The sequence below is a fragment of the Dama dama genome, chromosome 17, assembly GCF_033118175.1.
Source record: "Dama dama isolate Ldn47 chromosome 17, ASM3311817v1, whole genome shotgun sequence".
Taxonomy (NCBI): domain Eukaryota; kingdom Metazoa; phylum Chordata; class Mammalia; order Artiodactyla; family Cervidae; genus Dama; species Dama dama.
In genome coordinates, this window is record NC_083697.1 from 26,583,602 (window position 1) to 26,595,423 (window position 11,822).

An 11,822-nucleotide genomic window follows, 5' to 3' on the forward strand; every position below is an offset into this window, starting at 1 on the left:
TTCCCTCTTAGAACCACTTTTGCTGTGTCCCACGGGTTGATTGATTGATTATTTATTTACTTTGGCTGTAGTAGGTCTTCATCTCTGCACAGGCTTTTCTCTAGTTGTGGCTCATGGGGGCTACTCTCTAGTTGTGGTTCCTAAGCTTCTCATTGCAGTTACTTCTCTTTGCAGAACACAGGCTCTAGGGCATTCAGGCTTCAGTAGTTGCAGCTCCCAGGATCTAGAACATAACATTGTGGTTGGAAAAGATGCTTCATATTTCAGCCTTCCTAAATTTTTTGAGACTTGTTTGTGGCCTAGAATGTGATCTATCCTGGAGGAAGTTCCACATGCACTTTAGAAGGTGTATTCTACTGTTTTTAGATGGAATGTTCTATAGATATTGTTTGGGTGAAATGTATTATTTAAGGCTACTTTTCCTTGTTGATTTTTTGCCTGAAAGAACTGTCCATTGATGAAGTGGATGTTTGTTCTTCTTTAAATATTTGGTAGAATTCAGCAGTGAAGTAGTCTGGTCCTGGACTTTTATTTTTTGACCTACTTGAGTGCTGATTCAATCTCTTTACTCACTATTGATCTTTTATATTCTGTTTCTTTATGATTCAGTCTTTCTAGAAGTTTTTCTGTTTCTGGGAATTTATCCAGGTCTACATTATCCAGTTTTGGGCATGTAACTTTTTTAAATGGTCTATCATGATACTTTGTATCTCTGGGGTATCAGTTGTAACATCGCCTCTGTTTTTTGTGATTCCGAGTCTTTGTCCTCTTCCAGTTTTTCAAAGTTTGTCTAACTAAAAGTTCATAAATTTTCTTTATCTTTTCAAAAAAAAAAATCAGCTCTTAATTTTAATAATCTTTTCCATTGTTTTTTATGGTCTCTATTAATTTCTGCTCTGATCTTTGTTATTGCCTTGCTTCTGCTAACTTTGGGCTTCATTTGTTCTTTTTTTCTAGTTCCTTGTATTGTAAACTTAGGCTGTTTGTTTGATATATTTCTTTTTTTCTTAATATATGCATATATAAACTTCCCTCTTAGAACTGCTTTTGCAGCATTCCATTTTTAAAAATAATTTATTTAATTTTTGATTGTGCTGGGTCTTCATTGCTACATGCAGATTTTCTCTAGTTGCAGAGAATGGGGACTACTCTCTAGTTATGGTTTGTGGGCTTCTCATTGTGATAGCTTCTCTTATTGCAGAGCACGGGCACTAGGAAGCTTGGGCTTCAGTAGTTGAAGCACATGGGCTCATTGGTTGTGGCTCTTAGGCCCTAGAGTGTGCAACCTTCAGTATTTGTGGTGCGTGAGTTCAGTAGCTGCAGCTCCTGGGCTCTAGAGCACAATAGTTGTGGTGCATAAGTTTAGTTGCTCCACAGCATGTGGAATCTTCTGGATTAGGGATCAAACCTGTGTCTCCTGCATTGGCAGTTGATTTTTTTTTTTACCACTGAGCCACCAGAGAAGCCCACCATCTTTTTTACTGTGCTTCCATTAACAAATTGTTGAGCCTAGAGCTATTTTTATGCTTTTATGACTTAACCTTTATTCTAGAGTTAAACGGCACATCACCATGTTATAGTATTAGAGTATTCGGAATATGACTGTATGCTAACCTTTACCCCTCGGTTGGGAAGATCCCCTGGAGGAAAGCATGGCAACCCACTCCAGTATTCTTGCCTGGAGAATTGCTACAGACAGAGGAGCCTGGCAGGCTACAGTCCACGGGGTTGCAAAGAGTCAGACAGGACTGAGTGACTAGGCACAGCACAACACCGCATCAATGTGTGATATACTTTTATGTTTTCACTTTACTAGTTAGCAATTTTTCCTTTCACCTCAAATAACTCATTTCAGCATTTCTTATAAGGCTGGTTTAATGGTGATCAATTCCCTCAGCTTTTGTTTATTCTGGAAGGTCTTATTTCACCTTTAGTTCTGAAGAACAACTTTGCTTGGTAAAGTATTCTTGGTTGGCAGTTTCTTTTACCACTTTGCCTGTATCATCCCCATACTCACTTGGCCTGTAAGGTCTTTGCTGAGAAATCCACTGATAATCTGATGGGAGAAAATATTTGTCTCTTGCCTCTTATAAATTCTTTTTTTCTTTGGTTTTAAACAGTTTAATGATTACCTGTCTTGAAGAAGAATGTTTTGGATTAAAATTTTGAAATGACCAATTAACTTCATGAGGTTAGATCTGTCTTTACTTTTTAAAATCCACTCTTAACACAGAATTGCCCTTTAAAACACAAATCAGGTCATGTTCCTCCTCTGCTGAGAACCCTCTAATATCATCATCTTAGAGTGAAGGCCACCATCTGACCTTATCCTCACCACTCTCTTCATGGCTCATTCTGGTCTGGCCACAGCTTTTCTGAGTTTTACAACTTTAGAGCTTTTCTCCTGCTTTTCTCTCTGCTTATATACTCTTTCTCAAATACCCACACGACTTTCATCTTCAAGTATTGTCGGTAAAACTTCCTTGGCTGACTACTGATTATTTAGAAAATCCAGCAGTCCTCCCAATAAGCAGTGCTCCTATTCCCCTTAACTTGCCATACTTTTCCTCCTGCACTTATCTATTAATACTCTATTCTGTGTCTATCTTTCCTAACTAGAATATAGGCTCCAAGAAGATAGAGACATATTGGTTTTGCTCATTGCTGGATGCCTAACTCCTAGAAATGCACTTGAAACCAGCTTTAAGAGTAAAGGTTTAAAATATTTCTCAACGGATGGGTGAATGAATGAATGATTATACAAAACCAGGGTGGCGGAAAAGGTGATTTCTAAGATCTCATTCAAATCTGCTTATCCCTGATTTTGTAAGTTGAAATGTACTTCCTTTTTCTCATTAATGACTTCAACATGCATAAAATAAAACCACTATGTTAGGAAATTATAGCTTTAGCTCAACTAATTAACATAATATCTGACTTTTTTTTAGTTGGTTTGATGAACTCATTTATTCCTCACAACAATCTTGTGCCATAGTTATTATTATTTTCATTTTGGGGATGTGTAAATTGAGGAAAATAGAGGACAGATTAGCGCATAGCCTAAGGTTGCATACTAGTAATGTAGAGCCAGGGTTTGAACCCAGTTATCGTTCTTTATTGTAAGTCATCATTGAGGGAGTATAAAAATGAAAATTTAATCAGTGGTACATAATATTTAAAACATAATCTTTCATTTTAATATATTCTTCCTTAAAATATTTTATTCAAATACACATATTTGAAACATGGATGCTATAGACATTAATTTCATGAAATATATACCTGTTAGTAGGTGATATTGTAAGGAAAGGAAATACAAATATAATTTCCTCAGTCATTTATTTTATGCTCTGGTTGATTTTTTTTTTTTCCCTTCTGATTTTAACTCAAATTGTTTGAGCTTTCTATTGGTCTTGGATGTGTATTTAGTATCTTAGAAATTGTGATGTCGTTCCAACTACTGGAATTTTTACACAGTCACCAGGGAATTATTTACTATACCCTGATGGCTCAGACAGTAAAGAATCTGTCTGCACGCAGTGCAGGAGACCTGGGTTTCATCCCTGGGGCAGGAATATCCCCTGGAGGAGGGCATGACAACCCACCCCAGTATTCTTGCCTGGAGAATCCCCACGGACAGAGGAGGCTGGCGGGCTGCAGTCCATGGGGTCACAAAGAGTCGGACCCGAATGAGGGACTTTCACTTTTACTTTCTTTTCTGGGATGATTTGCTACCCTGAAAATCAGTTTGAGGCTTAATAAGAGTATATGACAGAGAATTATTTTCTTGTTTTTGTCCCTGTCTTCCCTCTGGCTTTGAGGTCCTATTGGTGCTTCATGATCAAGAGCTCATATGCTGTTACACAAACCTGTTTGGTCAAGGGTGAGGGATTCCAGGTCCTGTGGTGAGGAGTCAGTCACCAGGGCGTGATCAGTGGGATGCACCTGCTGGCATGAAGCATGAAGCAAAGGGGAGGGAGGGAGAGGAAACACTTTGTAAAAGTAACCGTTTATTCTAGTTTGCACTCCAAGTTTTAGATTCTTATTAATCCTTACCATATCCCTGTGAGGAATGCACTGTTTTACTGATTTTTACAGATGAGGCTTAACCAGTAAAAGTGCTAGTCTGCATCCAAAGCCTGATGCCTTTTGCTATACTGCTGCTGGAGCTTCATCATGTTCCTTAAAGCCTCAGGCAAGAGCTGCTTGTGAGAGAGGCATTAGGCCACCAGGGGCATCTCAAGTTTCAAGCAACACCACCCAGATTTCTATTAATGGGACTCTTCTGTGCAAGGAATATAAGGCAAGTGCTCAGTGAATACGCCTAGAAATCCTTAATTCAGTGATTTTAAATGATCCGAATTCATTCTTGTGGGGGTAGGGAAGAAGTAGAGTATCTCTGTGTAACTACTATTTTACTCAACACCTAAGGAGAAATCTCATTTCAGTTTGAATTAAGAATTGATTAGAGAGTAAAATGTCAATTTGAGTCGAGAAATTCTTTTGAAATTGTGTAAAAGGAAGAAAGCATATTTGTGCAGCATACATGCAAGGGAAAGAGTGGCTCCTTTCAAGAGGGAAATGTTTCGAGAGGGAGCAAAGACATTTGTGAGAAATTGCCTTGTAAGAGAGGGAAATGCAGGCAGGTGGCCTCGAGAATATGGGAACAAAAGTACCTTTGTTCTTCGAAACTGAAGAGTGCTGGCAAAACTGAAATAATCTATAATTACTGCTAATTCTCTGCTGGGCATCTTTTGTGAACATTTTCTCACCACTCTAACAACTCGAGAGTGTGTTTCTCACGGGAGGGAGGCAGGGAGGAAGTGCCCCACCCCTTACTGCAAAGCCTGAGACTGAAGTTAGTTAGCAAGTGTCTTCCTGTGGCCAGCACTCTCCCATTGCATTGATTTGAGAAAGATGCTGGACACTCGCCTCCAGGTGGCCTTTAAACCCACAAAACCAATTAAAAATTCTCTGCAGCTTGAACAGTAGCTGCCTGGATGAATAAGGTCTTTTCTCACTGAATTTGGTTCTTACACAGCTGATGGAAAGGAATAGAAGCTCAAATTACCCAAAGCAGGAGGGTTTTTACACTAGAGCAACTGAAGAGACCGAGGAAAGGAGTGAGGGGTCCTGTGTGACCCGGCAGCTGTGGGCATGCCTGCTGGCATGAAAAGGTTCATTCTTGGCAGTTATTTCCAGAGGAGGCAAGTGGCCAATAAAGCTTTTGACGCTGGCTCGTCTGTCATTGGCAGCTGTCTCCCTGGTTCAAGTCCACCTGCAGGCTCGGAAGCAGCAAAGTGGCCCACACCTTCATTTATGGGGCATTGGCATCACCAGCCTCTGCCACGCCAGTGAGATCAGGAAGGCCCCTGGCAGGAAGAGCTTTTGCACTCAAAGAATCTTAAATTCCCCTTGCCTGGAACAGTGCAGGCTAGCAAACCTGAAGAGCTAGAAGTTCCCAAGGTTAAGCCAGAGGATGGATTGTGAAATGAGAGCTGACAACATCTTCAGAAATTAAAAACAAAAACAAAACCCACAAATGGTTGGATTCCTGCTTTTTAATGGTGACGTTGCTTCTTAACACCCTGGCTTTGAGTAGAATGCTAGAGGAATCACCCAGGCAACGAGTTCAAAGGTTATTAAATGGCAGTCATTTTCTGGGTTCAAGAATGACTATTTGACAGAAAAATATGAGAAAGAATTCCTTACTTCATTCATGATGTAAATGATTTCTCTACCAGTTTCAGAAGGGGTGGGGACGACAGTTGGAAGACTCGAGGTAATTAGAACGTGTAACTGTGCTTGCTATCTTGTGTTTCTATGCAGTGTTCAGCAGGAGCGCACAGGGGCTGTGTGAGGAGTGGTTCACAGGACAGGGAAGGGATACAGAGCAGGACAACCTGGCTTCCGGCCTCCTGAAGCCACGTGGGTGCATGCGGACATGCGTGTTTGTCTGGGGCTTCTCAGGCCACCCCTCCCCACTTCCTAACACTGCCTGCCTTTCTGATCGGCAGGGAGAGGAACTTTCCATTAAGAGCGGTCAGGAAGAGGAAAATGAGAATCTGAGAAAAGGGCTGGCCTTAGACTTAAGCAATGTGAACTCAACTCTGGGGTCCCTGCTGCCGCTGATGGTGCAGAGACTGTACACCAGGAGGGATGGTCAGCTGAGGTCCTCAGAGGAATGTTACTCCATTCCTGACACTGGCTACACGTGAAAAGTGCGTAGGTTAAAGAATAAGCTTGAAAAAAAAGTCAGCTGAGTAGCTATTCAATCATAGAAATATTTTGGCCTTAATTATTTGGATGCTACCTTAGATATAGTTTACTATTAAGAATAACCATCTAAAAAGTATCTTTAAAAAGCTACTGTTTTTCTTTCCTTTCTGCCCCACTGAGGTGGCAGTAATTCAGGAAGTGAACAGAAACGTCAACAACAAGACAATACTTAGAGTGCATTAAATAAATATAAATTTTATTAAAAACACTCACATAGCGTTATCAGGAATGATATAATAATAAACGCTTTCAAATAACCTGCATTCATAACATTACAATACTTACAGTATTTATAACCATCCTCAGATTTTTATAGACAAACCAAACATCTCATGAAAATAAGTTTTTAAAAAAAGCGTAGAAAAATGCACACAGAACTCATTATCTTAGTGTCAGACTGCAGAAGTTTCCTACACAAGTTAACCACTAGCTTTAGAAGTGAACTGTACACCACTGTGCGTCAATCAGGATGAAAAATTCATTCAAGTAAAGTTGACACCACTCAGAAGCATTTTCAAGTATGGCTATATAGTCAACCTGATATTCCTATATAAGCAAATTGGAGATCTGCTTTCCATTCATTCTGAGGCAGGTTTGATATTTACAATTATAGATCTGATATTTACAATATGCCACTTAATTTCTTCTCCTTCCTACCTAGCCTCTCCTCAACTCCCCAAACTATACTTCCTGCTCTGTTGGCCAGCAGTTTGACAAATGACAGTGGATTGGTACAGAAACCAAATATTCACTCATCTAGGGATGGATGACTCAAAACCAACAAATGTGCATGTAGTAACCAAATATTTGGGGTTAGATACATGGCATATGCAAAACATTCAAATCATGCAGTTTGACATATATAAAGCAAATGTTCTTGAAATGCTTGTAAACTGGTCATAGCCAAAAACTAGAGAAAAAAAATTTTTTAGAAGACAAAAGCCATGTTTTGACCAAAAAAAAAAAAAAAAAAAAAAAATCCATGAAGATTTGGACAATAAAACACAAAAGCCTCCATTGATTAAGAATTTATTTGAAATGTTAGTAAGCAAAAATGTACACAGACTAAGACATAATTGTACAGTTGATTGCACGCCATCCCCCTAAGTGTTTTTCTTATGTGGAAAAGTCCTGTGGATCTGTACCTGTATTGATTACAGGATCAAAACATCTTTTATTTAGAGAGTTAAGGACTCTAGCCAACAGCCACTTGCCAAACTCCTGACTTACAATTTTCCCTTTATCAACTCAGTGCATTCTATTTTCATGTATTTTTTTTCTGCTTGAAACAGTCAAAAGGATTTTCCAAACTCTTAAAATGTTTTTCTTTACAATAAAAACAGCCAACAGATTTACAAGATTAGTTTTAATTACATCAGGACATATACAAGTAAAATAGGAGGGATTCAAAATAAAAGGGTTAAATCCCTGAAAAAGAATATATTTATTAACCTACAACAATTTTACATGAACACAGGTGACATGTTGGCATAAGGAGAACATGAGCTGAAATATCCCTGAATTTTTAGAACAAAAAGGTTGAAGTTCAAGTTATACTTGCTAAGAAATCAAGTATTGGAAAAAGGTATGTTTTTTTTTTTAACTAAAAAAAAAATAAAAGCCTTGGAAAAAAATGATGGTACACAATGCTATAAGCTTTCACTCTCAGTTCAATATCCTATTGCCAAACTAGTGTTGAGGTATATGACAAGTAGGAACATCACTCAAACCTTTAATGAATTCTTAGCTCACATTATGATATATTTGTATCAGGTTGAGTAGCACCATCATGATGTGAATTCTGTTTCAAATCTATATATATATATATATATATATTTATATATATATGTATATATTTAATTTCTTTTTACAGTACTAAAATACTAAAGCATTGCGTTAAAAAAGTTTGTTTACAATTTAATTTACTTACTATACATCTCTTTCATTTCTTTATACAAATTAATGATTTAAAACCACCACAGCAAACCAGCTGCCTGTTTTTAAAATTTTTTTTAATTAATAGATTCACATGGAACTAACCCTGTTTATTCATCTTACGCAGGCATCAGTCTGCTCAATCTTTCTGGTAAAGAGGACACTTAAGCTAAGAAATGACAACATTAAAATGTACAATTATCAACACAAAGGCAGAATGCCATTTGGTTCACCAAAGGGAACCATACAGATCCATAAAATAGCATTGGCTTAAGTGAACTAGCTTTGTTGAGTCTGTAGCATGCTTTTATTTATTACCTGCAGTTAATAGAAAATTCTTAAAACTCTACATATTTGAGCAATGAACTTGTCATACAATTTTGTATAAAACTGTTTTACAGTATAGCATGTGAGATGAGCACCAGAAAACATGTGTTTTGTGGACTAATGTATTCCCTTGAATCCAGTAAGCCCCATTTTGGATTTAACTGGCTGTAATAAAAATGGATACATTGCTCATCAGCAGATGCATGGCTAAAAGCAAAAATATTTTAAAAGCTTTCCTTAAAAAAATCAACTTTTCATTCTAAAATGAAAGTAAACGTTTTTTTCTTTTTTTTTTAAACATCTCAGTACCTTAGCATTGTTCAAGTTGTCAAAGCTTAGGTAGACAAAGTGCTTCTAAAACACCATTTAAAATATTTATAGATATACATGTTTGTGCACATATACATATGTGTATATATATATGTACATATATACGTTTATTGTCCTACAAGGACTTCACTGGATGAGCAAAATCCAGAGGCCTTTAAAATGTCCACATTTTAAAAACTAAGCTTGTGTAAGAATAGGTAATTATGATTAAAAACTTGAATGAAAAGGTACCCCCATTATTCAAGGGCGTTGGAGTACACTGATAGCATCTTGATGATATAAAGGCATTAAATTTTCAACTGTGAAAGACACCATTTTCTTAGCACCATTTCTTAGAACATTCCAAACAAATTCAGTGTTTTGCTGTCTATTCATGCTTTCTGTAGCTATTTCGATAAATAAAAGTTAATATTAAGATTACAGTAAAAACTGCATGTTTAAAAGCCATAATTCCAGTATTTCAGTACATTGTATATTCAGCACCAGATGGTATTTTAAGATTCCTGCCCCTGTAACACTACAGTACTTGATTTGTGTTCCATGACTATGCAAACTTGGTATTATTAAAAGTGGTCACAGATGTGTAGAGTTGTAAGGGGGGGGAATCACATTTACATATCATCTCGTCCAGTAATAGAACCAGTGTTTAAAAATGTAAATTGTGGAACACTTCCTTCTCCACCTTCTTTTTGCATAGAATGCTTTGGTCTTTTGCCTAGATTCCATCTGTGACCACTTAGGAGTCAGTGGAAATTAAGTGCTATGGTGAGACGACCTCTTGTTTTGCTGGTGAGCCGAGGTTCCTCCCACCACATTTGTCAGGATTACTGTGTCCTTGCACCACTGCCCACGTCATGAGAACTACACTAACGGACAAGTTGGTTGTGGTCTTTTCAAATGAGGTAACCAACTCAAGGGGCGACATCATATGTATCTGTTGTAAGGCCCCGTGACCCTAGTGAAGGCATATGGAGATGTAGTTACTGTGGAGTCTGTGGTCACGGACATGGTCCTTTCAGCAAGGGACTTGATGAAGCGCAGGTAAGTGGGTTCAGAAGGTTCATGCGGCTCAGTGGGCTCCCGTTTCACTTTTCTGCCGTGGGTTTTCTGGGGCACATAGTCCGGGCCGTACTTTTCACATTCTTCCTCTTTCTCACGGGCTTTCTCGGCCATTCTGGCTTCCCAGAGCGCCAAGCCATGTTTTGGCTCATTCATGCTCTTGTGCTGGTAAAAGACAAGCGAGATCCTGGTGGGGTGATTCCTGTTGGGATTCTTTAAAGGGGTTGTGGCGTGCAGCTCGCGCTTTGCACACTCGATGAGGATCGACCCATGAGTTGGAGCCACAGCCACTCCTCCGATGTCAGGATCCAGGAAGCTCTGCTCGCTGTCAGACCAGACCTCATCGTGGTCCTCGGAGGCCGAAGGCTGCTTTTCCTGACTGCCAGCCTCGTGTACCTTCTGCAAGCCTTCCTGGACAGAAGGAGTTCTCTCGTGGTTGAGACCCGGAAGCACCTTAGATAAGCCATTCGCCGTGTGGGAGAGCATGTCGTTCTCCTTGTTTTGCAGATGCAGAGCATGAAGGGAGCTGCTGAACATGCTCGGAGCTGCACTGTAGTTATGGATTAAATGAGAAGCTGGGTGATGCTCACCGTTTTTATAGTCTATGTTTGAAATGCTCAAATTGGGTGGTAATCGAGAGTTGGCTCCCATGAAGTGGCCATCCATCTCATGCATGGCATAAGGAGGAAATGTCCCTACGTGGTGTACATTTGGTCTGATAGTACAACTGCTGAAGGCATCTCCTTGCATATTTTGGTTTCCGTAACCTAAGTATTTAGAAGTAAAACTCTGGCTGTTTCCGAACCTCGGCTGGTAAAGCGTGTGGATGGGTGGCAGATTTAGCTTAGAGAGAGGGTCTTGGTTTGGATACCTATAGAGATCCATGGGCTGAGACTGGGGAGAATAGGAGCCCAGATATTGGGAGCAATTGTCCATTGATATGTTTCCATTGCATTGATATGATGGATACTGGTTATTCTGATTCAAAAGCCCAGGGTAGGGGCTCATGGGATTAGAAGAATTCAAATAGGAACCTGCAGCTTGGGATGAGGTGGAATAGAGGTTCACAGGGTTGGCACCTCCATAAATATCTGAAGTGTGCGAAGAGCCAGGATAAGGGCTCATTGCATTGGGCCGTCTCATGTACAGATTGGTGGATCCAGACGAAGAGTAAGAGCTGGCCGACTCTGACTGAGAGTTATTAGTTAAGGGGTGATGTGGCTGCTGCTGCGGGGGCTGCTGCTGGGGTCGCTGCAGCTGTGGCGGCTGCTTCTGCGGCTGCGGAAGTTGTTTCTGCAGTTGGGGTTGGGACTGGGGCTGCTGGGACGGCTGCATGACTGGTCCTGAAAGTCGCAGAAGTTCTGTGGACAGGATAAGAGAGAGCAGGGGCAAATATGCTTGATTATCATTTTATGAAAGCCAGCGAGGATGTTTACATGCATGTGAGAACCAGGACTAGAATTATGCAAGACCCGTCAAACAAGGACGAGAGTAACATCAGAGCTCTCTGATCATCGTCATGCATAATTTTCTGTGTCTAAAGCGTTAGAAATACAATGGCAGAATCCATAACGGCACAACTGGGTGAGTGGTGGGAAATATCGTAAAACGTCCAAAAGCCATTCTACCGAGAGCATCATGTGCTCTGGAGCTTCTGCGCTTCTGATCATGCCACGCTGTCTCCTGGAAGTGCCCTGCCCCGTCCTCCCCACCCCCCTGCCCTTCCTCGACACAGTCATCCCTTCCTCAAGGAAGCCTTCTCTAAACCCCGCTTCTAGCGCTTTTGTAATTCTTGGTCATGGTCACTGCAAACATCAGTCAGATAAAGCAACAGTCATAATATACTGGATGCTGGAATTATATATAATGGATGCTGGAATTATCCATTTTTA

At 39.9% G+C, this 11,822-nt stretch overlaps 1 protein-coding gene across 1 annotated transcript in view; it reads right to left on the minus strand.

Annotated features, from left to right (window-relative positions):
- Positions 1-6,454: 6,454 nt before the first annotated feature.
- Positions 6,455-11,822, minus strand: part of TET2 (tet methylcytosine dioxygenase 2) — a 129,355-nt gene continuing 123,987 nt past the window's right edge. Inside the window, exon 11 of the mRNA XM_061164277.1 lies at positions 6,455-11,291. Within this exon, the coding sequence (XP_061020260.1) occupies positions 9,796-11,291 (1,496 nt within the window). The 3' untranslated portion in view covers positions 6,455-9,795. The remainder of the gene's footprint in view (positions 11,292-11,822) is intronic.